Here is a 22,435-nt window from a genome sequence, read left to right on the forward strand (position 1 = left end):
TCCCCTCCCATCCAGCCCACACACATCACTTGGTACACAAGTGTCAATTACGTCTTATTTCTGCAGCCAGTTTGAATGATTGAAAGTGATTAGAATTTTCGATTTAACAACATTATAGAAGAAAATGTGCTAAAACCAATCAGCCACAACATTATGACTATGCACTTTGCACAATCCAGTGATACCCAAACCAAGACCTGGATATAAAAAATTAAAAAAAATTCTTAATTTGTTCATTATTGTGCTTAAGAGTTTGCATCATACTCAGAGATCCCTCATTTAGCTACATGACAATCAAAGGACTAAGAGAAAGTACACCCAATGACCAGTAAAATTCTACGCAACTCCAAACTACACCAGCATTTACACATACATTTATGAAATTACCTCTGGTGTTGTCAATCGAAGCTGAGCTTTAATTATTACCCTTGCAAATACAAAATTCTTGGATGTCATCAGATTGTACAAGTAGTTGTATATTGCAGTGTGAAAGTGATAATGGTGGCTGTGGACTCCAAAGAATAGCGATGGCGTTAGCCAAATGGAGAATCAAATAAATAAAATGGAACATGTTGCGATTGGTGTATTGAAAGGGTCATTAAACATATTTTTTTTAAAAAAGCAAACTTAATACAGATTTGACTGGGAGACTGCCAACAAAGCCTATCAAGTCATTAAATGCATGAAGCTAGACAGCTACTTCATCTGGGTTTATTGTGCAGTGTGCAGAGTGACAACAACCTCTTGATAGATTAGTTCATAATACAAGTAATTGGGGAACATTAGCGTATGGCAAAGAAAAGAAACACAGAAACATCATTATTGACATCAGGTGACAAATTAAACTGAAGTAGTTGTGGAATAATCTGCTGCCACATTTTTGGAAGCACAAGACTGGCCGTTTGTCTGTCTTGCTTGTTTACAATTTCCTAGGTCAGTCAGCAGTGAAGAAGTGTGAACCAAGCAACTAAGACGGTGAACATGACAAAACAACCCTAAACAGTAAGATACATTTGATATCAAGTGTACAAGCGAAGCGATTGTTATTCTGCTAGACTATGACCAATAACTGCACGTATATGTATGCTGTAGTCAGACTAATTCAATATAAATCATTTGAGCAGCAGCAGTAGAGCACATTTAAGTACAGTACACTGTATAACTGTCCTCTGGCATTGAAATATCGGTTGTTCGGTGTGAAACGCTACTGCCCTCCAGTGGCCGAAACACACGCACGAGAAGTCTCCATACGAAAATACGTGAGGTGGCTGCAGTACAGCACACTTGCATTAGTTTGTCGAGTGAACCATTAGCCCTATGACTTTGGGAACTGAGAAAAATAAAAGATCTACAATCAGGCACAACGACAAGGGAGACAGTCAATGAATGTTATGTCACATTATTCCTTTTCCAGAACACACAAAACCCCATAAATAAAAAAATAAAATACTAAGATTCTTCCTCTACACTCTGAACCACCCTTAGTGTGAAACCCCACACAATTATTAACATTGCGCTTCAGTGAAGTCAGGTTTGCTTTCAAGTTAGCCTTCTACTGGAAGTACCTTACCCTATTAACGACAAAAGGGAATGTGATTTGCAACTTGGATGTGTTCGGGGCTTCATGACACTATTCCACTAACTAGCGAATTGCTCTCTTGGTGAGTAAATATTCAACAGGCTGCACTGGAGAAGAAGATATGAGACGATCACACCAGCAACACACCTAAATCAGACAATATGCTCTTCAACTGTGTTGCATGGTTTATTTCTGTCATAATAAACTTCTAAACTCATTTGTACAATCTCTTGTGAAAGTCATTAGCCATCCACCATTTTCATGACTAATAAATGACGATACAAGCGTGCTGTTCTGCCTTCTTAAGACATCACATCTCCATCCTCCCTCTCTTTTTCTCCTCGGGAATGTTCTTCACACATCAGTTGTCCAGAAGGGAGCGCTGTAGAGCCTCCTGGATCATTGTGTGCTCATCTGTAGAATAATCCTGTGCAAAACATGAGCGAGCATGTTAATTTGATTGGAGATGACGTGACATTATCTGCCACTGACGACTATAGAAGTCAAATATCCATGTTAATTGGCAGGGCTGGCAGTGAATGAGTTAACATGGTGAAAGCATGAACTTACAACAAAAGTATCATAAGAAAAGGTGTGTCTAATCTTTAGGTGCTGGAAGAAGTCAGTACTCCTGTAGTTGGGGTCCCCCCATGGCATGGAGGCACAGATGGGGCAAACCTAGACAGACGCGAATGATAAATCGTGTTTCAGCCGTGCATCGGCGGTTGTGCGGCAGTGCGAAGAGGACTTCTCACCACTTGCCGTGCGTCGCGGGCATGCTGGGTAGTGCAGTGCTCGACCAGGCCGTCTTGATCAAGGTTCTGGCAGTTGCAGTAAGGGCAGGTAAAAGTGTAACGATTTGGCACTGGACTGTAAAGACACAAAACACTATTTAGATCACACACTGCTTGTTCTTCTTAAGGTCTGCTAGCTTAATACTAAACACAGAATGCAACACTCCATTGACGGGCTTACGAACAGCAATCAGTGTGGCGGTGTTATAAACCTTTTCGCAACCGATATTTGAACACAAATGGATAAGCAACACATGGAGACATATTTCAATACTCACAGGTATATATTATTTATCCTCTGCAAAGAATGACTAATATTACTGCAGCTTACTGAGAAGCTGAGACCTCTCCATGTATGGGTACCGCATGTCTATACTGGTCCCAGGTGGCCAATGAGTGTGCACCAAACGGAGCAGACCTCATCACCACCCTAGTGAGGATAAAACTGTACGTAAAATGGATGGATGGATGAGTTCCGGGCATGGTCACGGAATGAGTTATCTTGAGGCAACACTGTAAATTGTATTGTATTACTTTTATCTTTAGGTACAAGGAAGTAGAACACGTCAGTGAGACTTATCAGTAAAATGAAGCAGCATAATACATATAGCAGCATAATACATATTCTTTAATACTTCCGGTTTTTGTTTCTATAAAAAGTCTTTGTATCAAACTGTCAACATTCACCCAACGGAATGATTTGTTTTTGCTCAGCAGCCCATGTGTCGAATCTCGAATTTACCTAATGGGGGTTTAATTTGGTCATGGCGGGTTATAGTTAATCCAGTTTCTGATTAAACGTTGTTTTATCAATTTACTACACCTTAGAGTTATTTGACACAGTTCTGTGTTATTTCGTGACCTGATGATAGCAGGCTGGCTCTGGGCAGTGGTCCTAACACCTTCCTCAATGTACTCCTGGTATTTTGGGCAAGCGCCTGTGTGGATTCTCATCTGAGAAAGGCCAACCTGAAGAGTAAGAAAACACATTTAGAACCAACCCAGGCACTGCTTCATTAGAAAAATACCCAAGTCTAGACTAATTTGTCACATTATGTAGTTATGATATGTACCTTTTCTGTCTCCTGTGAAGTCGTACAATTTAGAAAATGTTCAGGGAATGCCTCTAAAGCAGTGATCTCAACTAGTGGGTCGCAGACAACAAGCAAAACCAATTACAGCGGGTCTTCGCTTTACGATGGTTACGGGTAGGAATGTCCCGATCCCATCACTTGATCGAAAATCTGGGTCAATCACGTGATGTTCGGCTGATCGAGTGAAAAAGATCGGTTTCATTCATTTTCTGAAATTTTAAATGTCACAAAGTGATCAAAAAAATAATCCAAAGGTACAAAGATCTCGCCAAAGGGAACTGTAACAACTTTGTTTTATATTAAACAATGTAACTTTTCGGGGTATTTTTAGTACCAGTATAATAGAAGTGACTAAAAATGTTTGTGCATAACACACACACACACACCTGCCCTCCCTGAGCGTGCTTTAAACTGTTTAATGACACCCCAGGCGCAGTTTACCGTTAAACTAAACACCTAATAAAAATAATTACACATTGTATATTTAAATACAAGACATGATCGTTTTAGAAATCGCCAGCTTAAAGCTTACCGTCAATGGAGTTAGCTAGAATTAGCATTAGATTACGGGTGGAATTTACCTTCAAATACATAAACTCCGTCGTAACACACACAGACAGGTAACATAACAATACTCAAATGCATATTATCTTCATACTCTGTGAAGAACGAGTTAAATTAATGTTTTATCACAACCTTCTTCTGTTCTTTTTTTACTTCATACGTGTAGCTCCATGGGTTCATTACACCACACTGCCCCCAAGAGGCCAAGGTGCGCACAGCAGGAACAGCAGATAGTCATAATTTTCCCATTTCACTTAAAATCAGATTGACATCTTCCTGTTTTAGCTCAATTAGGATGACCAAAATGATTTCTATTTGCTAATTATATATTGTTTTATTTCTACTTTTTATTATTACTGAACTTGTTATGAATTTATTTTTGGTTGTTCTTTTAAATATTTAACCTGAGTATTGGTAGTTAGACACACACACACACACACACACGCGCGCACACACACACACACACACACGTGTATCGGATCGGGACTCGATCGGCAGATACTTAAAAATGTGCTCGAGACATCCCTAGTTACGGGTGAACTTGTCTGCATCTACAACCCCACTCCAACGAAGTTGGGACGTTGTGTTATACATACATAAAAACAGAATACAATGATTTGCAAATCATGTTCAACCTATATTTTATTGAATATACTACAAAGACAAGATATTTAAAGTTCAAACTGATGAACTTTATTGTTTTTAGCAAATAATCATTAACTTGGAATTTTATGGCTGCAACACATTCCAAAAAAGCTGGGACAGGAGGCAAAAAAGACTGAGAAAGTTGAGGAATGCTCATCAAACACCTGTTTGCAACATCCCACCTGTGAACAGGTGGGTGCCATGATTGGGTATAAAAGGAGCTTCCCTGAATTGCTCAGTCATTCACAAGCAAAGATGGGGCGAGGTTCACCTCTTTGTGAATAAGTGCGTGAGAAAATAGTCGAACAGTTTAAGGGCAATGTTCCTCAACGTACAATTGCAAGGAATTTAGGGATTTCGTCATCTGCGGTCCATAATATCATCAAAAGGTTCAAAGAATCTGGAGAAATCACTGCATGTAAGCGGCAAGGCCGAAAACCAACATTGAATGCCGTGACCTTCGATCCCTCAGGCGGCACTGCATCAAAAACCGACATCAATGTGTAAAGGAGATCACCACGTGGGCTCAGGAACACTTCAGAAAATCAATGTCAGTAAATAGTTTGGCGCCACATCCGTAAGTGCAACTTGAAACTCTACTATGCAAAGCAAAAGCCATTTAACAACAACACCCAGAAACACCGCCGGCTTCTCTGGGCCCGAGTTCATCTAAGATGGACTGACGCAAAGTGGAAAAGTGTTCTGTGGTCCGACGAGTCCACATTTCAAATTGTTTTGGGAAATTGTGGACGTAGTGTCCTCCGGGCCAAAGAGAAAAAGAACCACTCGGACTGTTAAGGACGCAAAGTTCAAAAGCCAGCATCTGTGATGGCATGGGGCTGTGTCAGTGCCAATGGCATGGATAACTTACACATCTGTGAAGGCACCATTAATGCATACAGGTTTTGGAGAAACATATGCTGCCATCCAAGCAACGTCTTTTTCATGGACACCCCTGCTTATTTCAGCAAGACAATGCCAAACCACATTCTCTACGTGTTACAACAGCGTGGCTTTGTAGTAAAAGAGTGCAGGTACTAGACTGGCCTGCCTGCAGTCCAGACCTGTCCCTCATTGAAAATGTGTGGCTGGCGCATTATGAAGCGTAAAATACGACAACGCAGACCCCGGACTGTTGAACACCTGAAGCTGTACATCAAGCAAGAATTCCACCTACAAAGCTTCAACAATTAGTGTCTTCAGTTCCCAAATGTTTATTGAATGTTGTTAAAAGTAAAGGTGATGCAACACTGGTGTAAACATGACCCTGTCCCAGCTTTTTTGGAACGTGTTGTAGCCATAAAATTCTAAGTTAATGATTATTTACGAAAAACAATAGTTTCAGTTTGAACATTAAATATCTTGTCTTTGTAGTGTATTCAATTAAATATAGGTTGAACATGAGTTTCAAATCATTCTGTTTTTATTCATGTTTAACACAACGTCCCAACTTCATTGGAATTGGGATTGTATTTCCTAAAAAGAAGACAAACTAATACATGCAGATGTCATGGTCATCTTAGTTTATTAATAAGGTGCTCTAAAAGCCACTTTGAACATGAAAGCATGTGAAATTGTGTCAAGTGTTTTCAAAGGTTATTTTTTTTAACAATGCATTTTCTGTATTTTTCTCAGCTCGGGGAAATTTTATTTTTATTTATTTTTTTTTTTTTAAAGGGGTCAGCTACAAAAATAGGCAGACACAAAATCTGTGCGGCATCGTCCATGTTTTCCACGCCGACATTTCTTGCAGACGCACGCAGTGTTGGAATAACGTGCTCAGCCACAGACTACCACACATTGTGGGATCATTATTTTGAATTCAAAACTGGCACAAATAAAGTCCTATGCAATTACCACAAAGCGGAGCTGGTACACCACAGCAGCACTTCTACTATGATCCAACATCTAAACAATAAACACGCATGTGTGTGTGTGTGTGTGTGTGTGTGTGTGTGTGTGTTCGCGCGCGTGCTGCGCGTTGACCCACTTGCAGCTGTAAATATTCAACTTTCAAAGTGCAGCTCACGGTAGCGGTAAAACTTAAAATCATTAGAACGAGCGTAGTGGTCAAAGTTGAAAAATTGACGGAATCTCCAGTATGAATTGATATTGGTCACTTTTGAATACCACAACAAGGGAGGGAAAAGTTGACTGTTGACCCGTCTGCATTCTGCAAGCGGTGCTTCAAAACTGTTCCCATAGTACTGTACGTCCCGAAGGCCCGACACAGTACGTCCGTCCCATCACTACTTTACTGGAGTAAATTATTCACAAAATCTTAAAACTCATCTCAGTGCCTATTGAAGCTTCTTTAGACTGCTCAGTTTACCATAGCTTGCTCTGTGAAGAAAGACACGTCCGTTTTCAACATATCACTTAACTAAGAAGAGCTGGAGTGGGCATGCAAAGTGGCGTGATTATCGGGGGAAAGTGTGTAAAAAATATATATATATTTTTTAAGGATATGAAAGCATTACGACCAAGGTTCTCCTTTGCTCATATCCTTAGATAACCTACAATAATATAGCCTTAGCCTACAATAATGGTTAATGCTGCAAATACACAAATGTATATGAAAATATTTACTTTGGAGCATAAGTGTTAATAACTTAGTGATATTTAGTCTTAAACAGTACCAAATAAACATTTTGCAATACACTGCAATGCAAAATAAAATTTCATCCAATTGTTCAAGCTCAAGATTTTTTATTGTTACTGTACAAGATATAACGCAATTCAGGTGCACTCAAATCAAATAAGTACAATATAAAAGAGAAGTAAAAGTACTTCGGTTCACGTTCAAATAACATTCCGCATGCTGCATATATACCATACATTTTGTCCCAATGTATGCAGTTGTAGGATGCAGTTGTAGGAAAAAAGTCCATTCCTCATAAAAAGAAACAAACAAACAAACACACTTTTGGGGGGGATTATTCCATGAAATCTATAGGATAAGCAATTCTAACAAGATTTCATAGTGACAGCCCTAATCTTAATTTATTAAGAATTTATTTAAAAGTGGGTCGCGATTTGATGACGACAAGAAAATGCGGGTCTCGGGTTAACAACATTTGAGCAGCACTGCTCTCGTCACACAGAAAAGTTCAGAAATCGAACCTTCGTCATTCATGACACAGCTCAACAAGTTTCAAAGGATCCGTTGTGGGGCTAAGTTTGGTTTTTCTTAGTTCATTCTTTGTTACACAGCATACCAGTAAGCCCATATTTTAAAGCGTGAAGTCATAATTTAACCAAAGCATACCTGTGCTCCACACCCTTTGCACGCAGCCACAGATGATTGGATCAGCGCCTCGAGCTCCACAGCTTTAGTGCAATGGCCGAGCGCCGCCCGGCACACGGCACACGCGGGCTTCTGTGGACGCAAACATTTCTGCAAACAACTCTGACAGAACCTGAGGGGGGAGGAAAGAAAAAGATGAGTAAAAAGGAGGGCAAAAATTGGCAGTTCCACATACTTTGTCTTTTCTGGAGTGATCTCTCAACTCTCAAGTTACAAATCTGCACATTCCTGCAGTAACTGATTCTGTGCTTCCCTCTCAGAATTAATATATTCATTTATATTTATAAAATGTGCCTGTACCCAAATCATTAGGAGACCCATAAATCAATACCAAGCTCAAAATAAACTTGACTTGTCCATTTCACCTAAAAAATATTTGAGATTTTCCACTGAACTTCAGATTTATTGTATTAAGTAGACATTATGCTGTTTAAAAACGCATATTGGTCAAGTTCCCACAGCAAAACATGTGCACTTGCTGAGAGGGGTGGACACTTTTGGCCAATGATTTTGTAACTTTTCCGGTTCCTTTGTTGATAAGCTCGTGGAGGCAAGTCAACGATCAGACCTAGGGGAGAGTTCAATTATGTATTAAACAAATAGCAGCATCATAGAACCAATTTATTTACAGCACACTGGAGATCATTCAACAAGTCAAGCAGCATCTCCTTTCTCGCCAGATGATCTGGTCATCTTCCGGCTTCTCTTTTTTTTTTTTTTACATTATCAGTCTCTCACTGCCCACAAAGTGTGGGGAATTTCCATCTGTTATCTCGGTAGCATAGCTTGCAGTCAGGAGGTGCCCGATACATTTGCAACATTTGATAGTACAAAATGTGATGATTGTCGCTAAAGCGTGATAAAAGACTCCTATAAACATCAATTGAGCGAAGGTAAAAAAAATATATATAACATTTGCTAGCATTTAATGAGCACATGGTGGACATTCACTTAGCAACATGATTCAGTTAGCAAGCTGACTTTGTTCTGTTGAACAAATAGCTCAAATTTCTAAAATGTTTTTTTTTTTTTTTTTTTTTTCCCCACACACAGCATGATGAAAATCATCCATCCATCCATTTTCTGAACCGCTTATCATCAGAAGGGTCGCGGGAGTGCTGGAGCCGATCCCAGCTATTATCGGTCAGGAGGCGGGGTACACCCTGAACTGGTTGCCAGCCAATCGCAGGGCTAATACAAACAAACAACCATTCCCACTCACATTCACACCTAATTTAGAGTCCTCAATTAACCTACCATGCATGTTTTTGGGATATATGCAAACTCCACACAGGCTGGGACGGGGATTGAAACCCGGTCCTCAGAACTGTGAGGAATATTTATATTCTGTAATTAATAGCCAGCATTTTAGCCTCCAAAAACATCAGAGGGTTGCAGGTACCCCATGATGGCACGGTGCATAGCAATTTCAGGGACACAAGTGAAACAATCAATATGATCATGAGCATAATAAATATACATTATTAAAATTCCTTGTTTTTAAATCAAATAAATTGTTGTCGACAGTAAAACCATGTACTTTGTCTTAAAAATGTTCGTATTATTTAACCACTTATGACACACACTGTAGTTAGCGGAGCAATGTGTGGCATATGCCAAAATCATTTACATGATCCCTAAAAAAAAAAAATTACACCACATTTTAAGAGACTTGCGATTGTACCCATGTGTGCAAATGCTTGGCAACTTCTAAGACCCTAGAGTGTCATTATTCTTCTACATTTTCATAGTAACTGAGTGATTCTGATGAGGACACCAAAGGCACTTCATAGTGATATTGACCCAATAACCACAATGATGTTAAGCATCATAGGAGTCAGTTTCGATTTTTAACATTTTAAAAAAATAGTTTACTTTTGTTTTTTTGTTTCATGGTAAGTGAGTACAATTGCAGTACTGTCATCAACAGCACTCACAATGGTAGCGGAAGTTGATGGCACAGACGTGTAGTCTTTTGAACGGTTTACGTAATCTACACAGTGGCGAAAAGGACTACAACTCCCATGCTAGGTCTGTTTGATGTAAACAAAACTGATACCGATGCTGGTGGGGCAAACTAGCAGCGATTTTGCTTCATAACCAAGACGGCGTACAGACAAAGAAAGGACATATAAGTCGATGTGTTCTAACGCTAGTCCCAAGAAAGGAAGACATGGTAGCATTAGTTATTTCACTCATTGTTTACTCCGTGACACATATTGGCGTAGAGTTTGTTTATTTATTTAAAAAAAAAAAAAAAAAAAAAACGAGGACGGAAGACAAATGTTAACCAGTCACGCACGTCAGCACTGTGCAACAAGGCCTTCAAAGAGAAATAAAAGCTTCCAACAAAAGTAAAGGGCAAAACGAGTTGTTAAGTTGACTGAACCACATTTTTCTTTTCGAATCGTTTCATTAAATGACGCGTCGCTAATAATGGTAGACGACGTCAAAGAGCCTTGCCGCCAAAGCGGGACCAAGTACTTACGTGTGGCCGCATTGTGTTGTGACGGGACTGTCGAAAATCTCGAGACAAACGGGACAGAGGAACTCGGACACGTCGCTGTTGGTGTCGGAGGCGTTTTTCTTGTGCTGTGCCGAGCTGAAGCCTCCGAGCATCGCCATTTCTTTCTCTTCGCTGTGTTGCTTCGGTTCCCACTGGCCACGTGATCACGTCATATGGGCTCCTGCGAGGGGGCGGAGCAAAAATAAAAAAATAAAAAATAAAAAAAATTAAAAAAGGGAGACAAGCGTCACAAACGAGCCGACAAGTCATAGTCATCAATAAGCCTTAAATGAAAATAACAATTATTTTATATTATATATTTGATAGGCTATATTACATTATTAATCTATTAGATATATTTGATAGGCTATATTACATTATTAATCTATTAAAGATATCGCAAAGGAATTTTGAGCGATCCATGTGTTATTCCTTTGAATTGATTGTATCTGTTACAGCTCTTTTGTAAATCATGGTTTGACAGATGCCAGTTGCTTTAATATTTTTCAAAAGTGACGATTCTGTTCACGAATTATCTCTATAAATCCCTAGTCTTACTTGAAAATGTAAAGAATATGTAATGTATAGGCAATTTTGTATAGTTGTGATCTCCCTAACATTTTGTTTCTCAATTCATTCATGTATTAATTTATATTCTTGAATATATAAAATATTAATATATTCAAGATATCACAAATGAATTTGAATTGCTCCCCATATATCTTCAATCCTTTTACTTTATTGTATATGTTACAGGCAGTGTATTATTTCTAGCCTGGTGATTGGCAGTTGCGATGTCATGCAAGACGATAAAGCAAAGGAACAAATGAACTTTTCAGATGAAAGCGCAAAAAAGGAATTTTTAGTGAGCCATGTAATTTTCTTTTTTTACTTTGTTGTAGCTCTTACAGCTCTCGTGTATGTTAGATCATGATTGACATAAGACAGTTGTTTGTTTAAATAAAATATTTGAATAAAAATGTGACAATAATTTCTCTCACAGTGATTCCCTAGCCTGACTTAAAAAATACAAAGAATGTAAAATTATACATCATTTTGTGTCGTATTTGTGATCTTCCTAACATTAGACGATAATTATATAGTCCTTATTTGTTTATTTACCCTGTTTAATCTTGATAAGTATTATTGATCGATTCTAGATATTGTAAATGAATTTGTATTGATCCATGTATTATTCTTTGAACTTTATTGTACAGGTACAGCTCTCTTATGTTATATTATTTGACATGTATATTCGTTTAAATAAAGTATTTCTTTTTAAAAGGTAGTTGTGATCTATTCTATCCTTTTACTTTATTCTCTTGTGTATCTGCTACAGCTCTCATCATGTATAGTTAGAACATTGTTTGGCTTAAAATGTAAACTGTTAAATAAAGTAAAAAATAAAGTATTATATATATATATATATATATATATATATATATATATATATATATATATATATATATATATATATATATGAAACTCAAAATGAATGCCTGCACATTGTGCTTCTGCTCCATACGGTTGCACACAAAGCCATACAGTACCATCACAACAAGGTAACTGTGAATAATCTTTCCATCCATCTATTTTCTGAGCTGCTTCTCCTCACTAGGGTCGCGGGCGTTCTGGAGCCTATCCCAGCTGTCATCGGGCAGGAGGCGGGGTACACCCTGAACTGGTTGCCAGCCAATCGCAGGGCACATAGAAACTAACAACCATTCGCACTCACAGTCATGCCTATGGGCAATTTAGAGTCTCCAATTAATGCATGTTTTGTGGGAGGAAACCGGAGTGCCCGGAGAAAACCCACGCAGGCACGGGGAGAACATGCAAACTCCACACAGGCGGGGACGGGGATTGAACCCCGCACCTCAGAACTGTGAGGCTGACGCTCTAACCAGTCGGTCACCGTGCCGCTGAATAATCTTTCCCAGGTAAAAATATATTTAGGCTATTTTTACTAATGTTTTAAATTAATAGCTCACGCTTTGGCTTTGATTTAAAAAAAAAAACAAAACAAAAAAAAAAAAAAAGCTATCTCATGAAAATTAGCTGCGAAAGGAGCAAGTTATGGCTTCTATTCAATGTACATGCGTTGCCCCCACCAACATGGCCACCACGTAGGCACGTCGGTTAGCTAGGATGCTACAGCGCGCTGGCGTATCTGTGAATACCGAGCAGATATGACGCTGCAGTGTCGCGCATGCGTGTTGAGATGATGGGAATGTCCAACAGCCGAGCACTGGCTTCGCTAGCTACGGCTAGCACTTGTCAAAGGTAAGCTGTGCTGCTTTTGTGTCTTTCTCGTTATGAAACGTTGCGAGTGTCAACTGAGCCGGAATTGAGCATGATCATACATGTGCTGCCATATACTGATGCTAAAGTGATGCGCGAGTTGAAACAAAAATGTATTTAGATGTAACGATTACCCTGGTAGCTAAAGCTAAGCAGCTCGGGTGAAATGGGCGTTCACTGATTTTGCTCATTTGGGGGCCCTTGCCACACACTATGTGGTCATTTCGGGTTTGAGATAAATGAATAAATGCACGCCGTTTAAATTTCATTTGTCAGGGTGTCAGAATAGATGGAGCAACGATGCGGAATGATGGCGTGTGGTAATGCTAGTTTACGATTTTGCTTTGCCTCGCTATTTGACGTCAGTTCATGGTCGGTCGGTCGGTTTGGTGTGTTTGTGGACTGGAGAAACCAGATAAAACTAGCCAGTGCCCCCTTCCCGTTGTACAGGTATTCGGACGCAAATTGCGTTTAAAATTGACCCTCTTAATTCTAGCAAATGCAGAAGATTGGCTTTGCTAGAACAACCAATTTATGGCCCACTTAGTTCTGTTTATCATCCCACTAAGACATTTTACGGGAAATGATCGTAATGACGCATGTGCACAGCTTACTCTTGAATGAACATTATCTTTTGAATGTATTTTCCTTTATATTAACACTGATTGTAGCACTCCAAATAATTTCGAATTTCCTGCTGACTTCAGTGTGTTTGTGTGTCATTGAAATGTTCCCGTGTGTCATTACAGCATTGGAGCTGGCTCAGGACAATCACACCATTGGGACTCTTGACTTGATGAGTCCCAGTGACATTGGATCACTGCGCATGCTGCTGCCAACGGGTGGGCAATAATGTTATATTAACAGTGAAGCAAAATCCCATCCTGACCTCATCTGAAACAACATTGGCTGGTATGTCAAGTCAGGTTTTGAGCCACAATCAAAGCGCGATGCCCGTACGGAGACGACCGTGGAGCGTGCGGCTGACCAACAACAATTGAAAGCGCCATCTCGTGTGTAGAGGATGTGCTGCTGAGTCTTGTTTCTCCTTCATCCAACTCCCCACATTATCAACACTGACTGTGTGCTGCTGCACTAAGGGAATTTCGGTGCCCCGAAATGATGCTTCAATGTGACGTCCTTGTCCAGATTATGCAACGGGGGTGATGCTCTCTCCAAAAAGCAAAACAGCTGACTGTTAGTCTGCTGCATATTATGGATGCAAAGTTAAAAGAAGACCTGTTCCGGAGATATGTGGGGGCACTGGAGCGTCGCCTTCAAGATGGAGGGGAAAAATATGGGATGGCAAACTCGCACGAGGGGGACAATGGGAGGCACAGGGACAGCGAGGCCCTACTTTCTACAGCCACAGCGCTACTTGGGGCATACCAGCCAGATCCAGGACAGCGTTTCCGCATGGTGCGCTTTTATGAAGTGGTTGAAGGTTCGCTCCGCTGCCAAAGAGGAGGCAACCTCAGGAGCCTGGAGAGAGCGTTCCACACCCTGGAAACCATATGCACCAATCTCTTACTCTTCCCCTGGAAGAAAGAGTTTAGATGTATAAAGGTAAGTTCATGGTTTAAGGTTGTTTTGCTGCTCAGATTTAAGCCTCAAACTATTATGATCGTAACAGTTACTAGTTTCAAAGTAGGCATGGGTTTGACGGTAGACCGTCCTTTTAAAACGTCACGGTTTCAAAACCGCTAAAACCTTTAACCACGACCGTCTGCTCGTGTCCACTCTCAAATTACTCCACAAAGCGGAGAAAAGCGACTCCTTTTCTTTTCACAGATTAGCATTAGCCAACAACCCTGTCCACGTTAGCATCTCATTAACAGGCGCGTGCTCGATTGTTCTGCAAAGTTGTCGACCGGGTGTGTTTGTTTGGCAAAGTGTCCGCTGCATGCGACGCATGTACGGATATTCATGCTAATTGAAAAGTGTAATTTGTAAAACTCCGATTCAGGGCGCTCTTCGGTTCCACCCCTGGTCGTTATAGTAACACGAAGTTGTACTCGGGATGGCACACCCTGTTTAGCACTGGCTCATTTATGAAACTCGACCGCCCCCCTCCCTCCCCCCCCGCAAAGCTGACCGCTAGAGCTGTGCAATATGGACACAATTTTATATATATATCGATATATTTTTCCTCAAAATTACATGAAATTAAGGGCAAGTCGCTAACCTTTACATTACATTTATATGCTGTAGACCACACAATTAAATGAATAAAAGATGAATAAAAAATGAAATGGTATCCAGTATTCAAGAATATCTGGGGGTGAAACCACTTTTCAAGGAATGCAGTAAAGTGCAAAGAATTAAAATGAATACAACACAGTAACAAGTAACATGTAAGCGGAGGAAAAGAAATGGTAGGATTCCCTCAGTAGCGGCAAGGTAACTCTAATGGTATAAACACTAGAGGGTTAGATCATTCGCTAGACGTTTTATATCGTATCTACGATACACATCGTTACATGGCGCGCTACACACTAGGACTGCGTGATGTTTTGTTTGAGCATCGTCATTGCGATGTACGTATGCGAAAATAGTCACATCGCAGGGTCTGCTGCGACGTTGGTGTTCTGGAATACACAGTGAATCAACTGTAATATTAAAAGTTAAAATAAAAACTTTTTTTTTTTTTTCCCTCTTTCAGGCTTTCACTGGCCCGTATGTGTACCATCTTAAGTCTGCCATTTCTGAGGCCGAGCTTCGATCGCTAATGCGCACAATCGGCTACACGTGCGACCACGACTCTCAGTTTTATTTCCAGGAGCATCCAGGGGGCTCGGGTCATCTCCGCCAGTTGGCTTTCGAGCTCTTCCTGGCCCAGGCCGAGTGTCGTCTTCTGGGAGAGGTAGTGGCTCTGGCCCGCGGTTCGGCTTCCGAGTCGGAGGCTCTGGAACTCCGCAGGGGCTGCAGAGATGACGCGGCCGGTTGCGCCGAGGCGCTCCGCAGACGCGACAGCCTCGGGGCGGATATGGCTCGTCTGTCTGTGCAGCCGCTGGATATCGAGAGGCCCCACGCTCACCACCTGAGGCGAGGTAGCCGACCGTCCAAGTCTGTGGATGTGACAGATGGGGCGGGTCACTGGCACACGGCGGCTAGCAAACCCATCCTGAAAGCCTCATTGAGTTTGAGGAAGGAGCCTCTATTTGTGGATGCCGAGGAGGATATGAAGGATGAGATCATCAGGCCCAGCACCTCCGCATCTCTTTTCTCTGTGGCAGCACCCCCCTCGTATAGCCCCGTTGCCGATTTCTTCCCCACACAGTCGCCTCCTCCAGCTGACGCTTACACATCCTACCACCTTTCGTCTTTGGACGAGATCGACTTGTACACGGAGAGGGGCGGGGGCGGCACTGGTGGAAGGCAAACGCCCTCGCGGCCACCGTCCAGAGAGCCCCGAGATGCCCGAGACGGGTGGCTGCTGAAATCCCACGGTAGCGTGAAGTGTCAGGGCTGCGGGCTGGGCTGCTCCACAATGGGGTCCTGCCAGAGGTGCGACGTGGTCCTGTGCTCCTCCTGTCACGATGTCGAGCCCTCCCCGTGCTGTACCCTGCAGGACTACCACCCGAAATCCACACGGCCGATCGACGGGTACGTTCCCGTCAAGGAGAAGCTTTCCGTCTACTCGAACACGCACTCCCACTCGCATCTGCACCCGCACCCCCTCACCCTGACCCATTCGCACACCCACTCCCACCCTCACCCGCACATGGCGGACAAACCGTTGTTGTCCACCAAGCTGTTCCCAAGCAAGTCGGTTGCCTTGACTACGCCGAAGGGAAGCAGCAGCGAGCGCATAAGCACGGGCGGATCGCGATGCGGCTTCTGCAACAAGCCGGGCGCGTCTCACACCTGCGTGAACTGCTCCAAGGTGTCGTGCGACTCGTGCATGGGCTTGTACGGCAAGGATATGTGCACGCGGAAGAATCCCCAGCACATGTTTGTGCCCAATCATCAGCTCAACTTCAAATCTGGCACCATATCGCACATGGTGTACCGATGATCCAGGTAGACTGAGGGTTTGGTACTCGGCTTTCAGTCCCCTCCTTTAAACGACAGCGTCGCCGTGCACTGTTGCTTAAGCCCTGCTGCCCTTTTTCACAAGTCACTCACAAACTGACAAGTCCTTTTGAACTCCATATAGTAAATAGTACATTTTCTCACACTGTTGGTAGGGCCACATTGTCTGCTTTAAGTTATGGCCTTTTATCTAATGTACGACTGCTACATTTTGCCTTGCTACCTGCTCTTGACTAGTCATGTGATATTGTAGTGCTTTCCCAGTTCTTCCACCTTTTGTCCTCTAAAAGGGAGCCGGGAGTTATAAAGTTGAATTACTTCTCATTGAAACTCATGTCCAGAATGATATCTACTTGTAAGCTTAAAAAAAAAAAAAAAATCTAATATTATAGATATATACATAAAATATATCATGTGCGTGTGTGTGCCTGCACGTATGTGTGTGTGTGTGTGTGCAGAAAATACTTCAAAAACTTGAAAAGTAGTGAGAAAAGATACACTGGAAATTAGTAACATAATAGTATATATTTTTTAAAACTCGATTCTGGAGAACAATGTGAGACTTTTAAATAGATTAAAAAAAAAAAAAAAAAAAGACATTCAGGCTATAGGTGGGAAGTACTGTATCTCAAAGGGACTCATTGAGACAATGATCAGATGCCATATTCTATTTATATAGTCATGCCTTGTAAATGACCCTCCACATCCCTCCGAGGTTTCCAGCCGGCTGCTGTTGTAATGCTGCTGTTGACTTGAGAGGTTGGCATTGTTAGATATTAACTTCTTCCTAGTTCACAGCTTGTTCATGTGCGTGCGTGTGTGTGTGTGTGTGTGTGTGCGTGTGTGTGTGTGTGTTTCGAGCCCATTGTACCCCCATGTGAAATCTCTGAACCTCTGTGGCCCAGGATGCTGCAGTTGCCCCTCACTCGATCAGAGGTTCCCTGTCAAGTCTCAGGCGGAGTCACAGCAAGTGTCTGGGCCACAAATCAAATGCATGCAGATTCTCTTCAAGCATATGAACTTCGTTGTTTTACACAGTATATCATGTGAAAGTGTTCTGTCATGCTTTCTGTCTACCTCAAACCTCAAGCCAGTGTGACTTTCCAGACTTTTAAACTCCCTGAAATGTTAGATTTGTTATATTGACCACATATCCCGAGCAAACTGTCTAGTAGGATAATTTCAAAACCGTGCAAGTTTCCCATTTTGACCGAACATTCTTCTTGCATCTATAGTGGTTATAGTCAAAACGGTGCACGTGAACAAACCTGTAAATGTAATGCAGTAAAATGTTGCAGTCGCAGAGGCTTTGTGACGCCTGAAATGGCGCACGTGGTTGGCAGTTGAATGATCATCATCGTTTTTAGCCCAGGGTTCGATGGCTGACCGTGTTCGTTATAGCTCAGAACATTTTTCGCTTCGGAACAAACTACCACTGACGCCATGTTTAGTTCAATGTGAGTTAAGAGTGTTTAATGCATGCTTTGTTGTTTGTTGTGACTTGGGGTTAGGATCACTAAGGCTCTTATCATATACAAATCTGCAGTTGAGTTCACCACATGTAGGAACTTTAATTTTAAAATTGTGCGCCAATTTATTTTATTTTTTTCAGTCTGGAAATATGCATAACAGATATGCCGCCCACTAACTACATATTAATTGTCACTTACTTGCTGCTGATCTACACTAGAAAGAAAAAAAAAAAAGGTCACTTGAGGGACATTTGAGTTTGTTTACAGTTTTATGGTAAAGGCAACTCCAAAGTGGCATCTTTGGAGTCCGGTCATGGGGATGCTGCAGTTTGCTGAGCTGCTGAGAAATGGCAACATTCCCCCATACTAATGTGAAATATAGTTTTTGTAATGTTGGATACCTACCTGAATTTGTTCCCATGGCCTGTGTGATGTCCCTTGTCTACTTTTTGTTAAATGAAAAAATAATAATCATAATAAAAAAAGTACATACTATTAACGTGAGCAGGAATCTAAGCACAGTATAGCGTCACAAATGTCGCGCAACAGTTGTGTGCTTCTGCCGTTCGTTGCAAGCGTGAGTAAGTTTAGTGGTTTGAGGCTCGTGCACAGCAGCTTGGGGACAGCTAGGGTCCCCTGTTGCAAGTCGTGTGCCACACTGAGGCAATTCTAATCAATTGATTTCCCTCCAAAAGCCTGTTTGTATCATCATACATTTTTAGTTTTCACATTTAAATGTGAAAGTGTTAAAGTGGTGCAGCTGACATTGTTGACCCTGCCCTGGCAATTATGTTCCATGTAGTCAGTTAACTCATTGCCTTATGTTCATAGCTGCCATTTGCGTAAACTAATTACTTCCTGTTGTGTACTTTAATGGGAATGCCTGCAAGTATTTCTTGAGGGGGCTCTTGGTGGTCATTCTTTTCTTGATGTTGGAAAGAAGTCAGGTGTGATTTATCAAGTCTTTGTTTACCATAGTTTGGTTTTCGGGCATGTTGGATCTAACACACTTTGTATTTTATTTCTGGCTTTCAAAAACTCAACTTTCCTGTTGTCGTCTTTGTAAAACCAACTTAAAGGAGATGTTCTGCCTCAGCTTTTGAGATTCATTTGAGAACAAATCTGTAATTATCATCAGCAGACGCAAGCTTGTTTATCTCTGACGTCTCCAGTGACCATAAGGTGTGCAATCATCCCCCCCAATATAACCAAGCATTTTAAATGCTTCAAATAGTTATCAAATATATTTCCACACATGCACATATGTTTAGAAGTTCAACTCTTATAGTGAGTCATACCAGCAGCAGAGGTGACTTAGAAGTATTGCAAACGTGATGATAATGCCAAATGAAGAACAAACGATAAAAGGATAAAATCCCTGGTTGTCTTATCATTGTTTCATTTAGGAAATAATATGGTTTTGCTCAAGTATAGACCTGTCTGTAACCGTTAAACCTTTTCGTAGCGAACCAATCTGTGTCACCATCTTGTGCGAATCTGAACAGCAGACTGCTCATTTAGGTCACTAAAGGGCTAAACAGTTTTCAGGGCTGCTGCTGGGTTGGAAGATGGAAAATAATCTATTTTACATTTAGCACGGGACATGAGTTAGTGATTTTGGACAGACGAAGAGGTTTATTTCATGGCATGGAATATTGCATCGGGCCGCTTGAACGCTATTGATTGGAGGTCGACACTCCCTTTATGTGTGGTTGTCTTCATTATAAAGTAAGAAGTATGGCGTTAGAGTCAGGCTGTCTTACCCATTCCCAGTGCTCCTGACCCACTCTTGGCGTGCTCTCCACAGGGGCCAGACACCCCCCCGCCCCCCAGCCCCCACCCCACCCCTCATATGAGCGCTCACAACCCTCCACCCTTTTCTCCCCCGTTGCACAATGTCTTGGTGTATGCGATGGAGCTTATACGATCAATGTGTGGCCACACATGGTGTTGGAAAGGGAAAATAGCCAAAATTGTTAATCGGTGAAAATATATATGTAAATGTCTAAAACAAATGTAAATGATATTTTATAAGATAATTTAAGGAATAAAACCCTGGGGAGAAAATGTGGAACTTGTTTCTTTATTTGTCTGAGTTTGGATGGAATGTATGCAGAGACCTATTTAATTGGTTCATTGTATATTTTGCCACTTAAGTGATGTTTTTATAAAACAGTGGAGGGCAATTAATAGGAATTGCTGTAACTTTCTTTAAGACCTTCAGATGGCGCCAAATGCACATGGGCTCGGGCAACGTGAACTGCAAAACAGTACTGTACCAATTCTGCTCAGAAATGTTTTAATAGATGTCAACAACAGCGGTAGTGAACGCTTTTAAAAGCCACTAAATGCAGTCAAGCAAATGTGAACGTAAACTCATTCTATTGCAGTATAAATAGTCAAAAGACGAGCTGCTACTGTAGAGTGGACAAGACGAAATGTGAAAATAATATGACAATGAGCAAAATTTATAATTGCAATCATTTCATATAGATGATTCCTCACTGGTTCTGTGACCGACTTACACGGCAGGTCTCATCTAGTGCAAGATGTTTCTTTTGAAATGATAAACATGCAGGTGCTTTTTTTTTTTTTTTTCTTTTTTTTTTTTAAGCTCACTGTGTCAAAGCAAATTAGATGCTGGGAGTTCTCATGGACTGCATATTCACATTTGCAACAAACTAGGTCAAGAACTCAACCCTTGTCTTCCTCTGACAGAATCATTACATCTGCCAAGTCAGGTTCTTTTTTTTTTTTTTTTAAAACACTGGCCTTAGTGAATGAAGATCGTTGCCCCTCACAGTGTTCGTTGTGGCATGATGCAGCTGTAATTAATAGTATCTGCAAGTGCAACTGTCACAACTGTGTCACAACTGTGCTGACAAACAGCCCGGAGGGAGGCTGATGCGTACAACGGAAAGGGGACAAATCGAGTGTAGGGCTGGAATGAAAAGTAATAACTAATGGCACATTGCTTGGACTTTTAATCAAAGTATCATTATAATAAGCCCAATACACACATACAGTAAGGCCTTGACTTCCAATTTTAATTTGTTCCGCAACCATGCTCCTAACAAAATATGATCTAACATTATAATTTCCCATTGAAATGTTTGGAAATGCCAATCATGTGCCCCATTACAGACCAACAAAACATTTTTTGTAACATTTTGGTAACAAATAAGAAAAATGCCACTCTACAGTGTTGTGCGTTATGAAGACTAATAGTGATAACATCATTAGATGTGCTAGTTTTTGTTGTGCCTGGTGGATTGAACGTTAGCTGTAAAATACAGAATAAAGAACAATTTAAATGTGTCTGTGGACCTCACTGACCTAGATCCCCTCTGACAATAGAGCTTATGTTGCCATTTTTCAAATGTAACTAATATTATAATCATGGGAATTTCCAAAAGCAACTTTAATTGGATTACACATTCCCCCCCCCCCCACCAGTAATGTAATTGATTGCAACTAAACAGATAATCTATTACGACAGATTGTCAAACGTACGGCCCGCGGGGATGATGAGCACAACACATTCATTGCTATCGTTCAATAAAAGTAACTGTTCTTGCTAATTTGGTCCACACAAGAGTGCATTGACGACACTTGAATGACGTTAATGCCCCTTTTAAGGCTAAAAGACGTTTCAGGAGCACACCAAAATAAAATGCTGTGGCACCTTTGCTCTGCATTTATATGAAAATAAATAGCTCCTGGAAAAATATTTTAGGACATTGAATATTGAAAATTTTCGGCCAAAAGATCCAGTTCAAAAGAGGTTGGTTTGGTGGAACCGTTTTTCTTTTTCATACACTGCCACAACTCGTATTTTTTATATAAACATTTGAAAAGGATGGATAACTGAATGGTGCACGGTCACTGATTCATACTATTGTTGAAATTGCAATTGCTTTTTGTTAAAGATTTCAGATTGCTCATATGATGAGCAACATTTGCAACAAAATAAGCAATAAATGTGAGTATTTTCTGTATTGTAATTATTTGCACCAAAACAATGGGAAATGGAATTATTGCTATTTATAGCTTTTTACCCCACAAATATATGCCTCCAGCCCACTGGAGATCAAATCGGGGTGAATGTGGCCCGTGAACAAAAATGAGTTTGACACTC

The 22,435-nt window shown here is 41.0% G+C and overlaps 2 protein-coding genes across 7 annotated transcripts; one reads left to right on the plus strand and one right to left on the minus strand.

Moving 5' to 3' along the window:
• Positions 1 to 695: 695 nt before the first annotated feature.
• rnf114 (ring finger protein 114) lies at positions 696 to 10,659 on the minus strand. Of its 2 annotated transcripts, none has more exons than XM_061752994.1 (6): positions 10,472 to 10,659; positions 7,945 to 8,095; positions 3,197 to 3,342; positions 2,335 to 2,449; positions 2,150 to 2,257; positions 696 to 2,006 (listed from the first exon to the last, which is right to left on the minus strand). In XM_061752994.1, the coding sequence occupies exons 1-6, from the start codon at positions 10,606 to 10,608 to the stop codon at positions 1,941 to 1,943; spliced, it is 723 nt and encodes a 240-aa protein (XP_061608978.1). In that variant the 5' UTR covers positions 10,609 to 10,659; the 3' UTR covers positions 696 to 1,940. The 2 variants fall into 2 exon arrangements, with proteins under 2 accessions (XP_061608978.1, XP_061609062.1); XM_061753078.1 differs by having other exon boundaries at positions 3,236 to 3,342; positions 10,472 to 10,657.
• A 2,035-nt stretch (positions 10,660 to 12,694) lies between these two features.
• spata2 (spermatogenesis associated 2) lies at positions 12,695 to 17,258 on the plus strand. 5 transcript variants are annotated; one of them, XM_061753467.1, is made up of 4 exons: positions 12,695 to 12,772; positions 13,540 to 13,632; positions 13,717 to 14,356; positions 15,453 to 17,258. In XM_061753467.1, the coding sequence occupies exons 3-4, from the start codon at positions 14,006 to 14,008 to the stop codon at positions 16,806 to 16,808; spliced, it is 1,707 nt and encodes a 568-aa protein (XP_061609451.1). In that variant the 5' UTR covers positions 12,695 to 12,772; positions 13,540 to 13,632; positions 13,717 to 14,005; the 3' UTR covers positions 16,809 to 17,258. The 5 variants fall into 5 exon arrangements, with proteins under 5 accessions (XP_061609451.1, XP_061609196.1, XP_061609370.1 ...); XM_061753386.1 differs by lacking the exon at positions 12,695 to 12,772 and adding an exon at positions 12,827 to 13,110; XM_061753550.1 differs by lacking the exon at positions 12,695 to 12,772 and adding an exon at positions 13,139 to 13,240.
• The last annotated feature ends 5,177 nt before the right edge of the window (positions 17,259 to 22,435 follow it).

The sequence above is a fragment of the Phyllopteryx taeniolatus genome, chromosome 1, assembly GCF_024500385.1.
Source record: "Phyllopteryx taeniolatus isolate TA_2022b chromosome 1, UOR_Ptae_1.2, whole genome shotgun sequence".
In the NCBI taxonomy this organism is placed as follows: domain Eukaryota; kingdom Metazoa; phylum Chordata; class Actinopteri; order Syngnathiformes; family Syngnathidae; genus Phyllopteryx; species Phyllopteryx taeniolatus.

Coding starts and splice junctions, on each gene's coding strand:
- rnf114 (XM_061752994.1), bottom strand. CDS start 10,608: ATGGCGATGCTCGGAGGCTTCAGCTCGGCACAGCACAAGAAAAACGCC. Junction 8,096..10,471: donor ACAACACAATGCGGCCACAC/GTAAGTACTTGG, acceptor CTCCCCCCTCAG/GTTCTGTCAGAGTTGTTTGC. Junction 2,450..3,196: donor CTGTGTCAAATAACTCTAAG/GTGTAGTAAATT, acceptor GTGTCTTTACAG/TCCAGTGCCAAATCGTTACA.
- spata2 (XM_061753212.1), top strand. CDS start 14,006: ATGGATGCAAAGTTAAAAGAAGACCTGTTCCGGAGATATGTGGGGGCA. Junction 14,357..15,452: donor AAGAGTTTAGATGTATAAAG/GTAAGTTCATGG, acceptor TCCCTCTTTCAG/GCTTTCACTGGCCCGTATGT.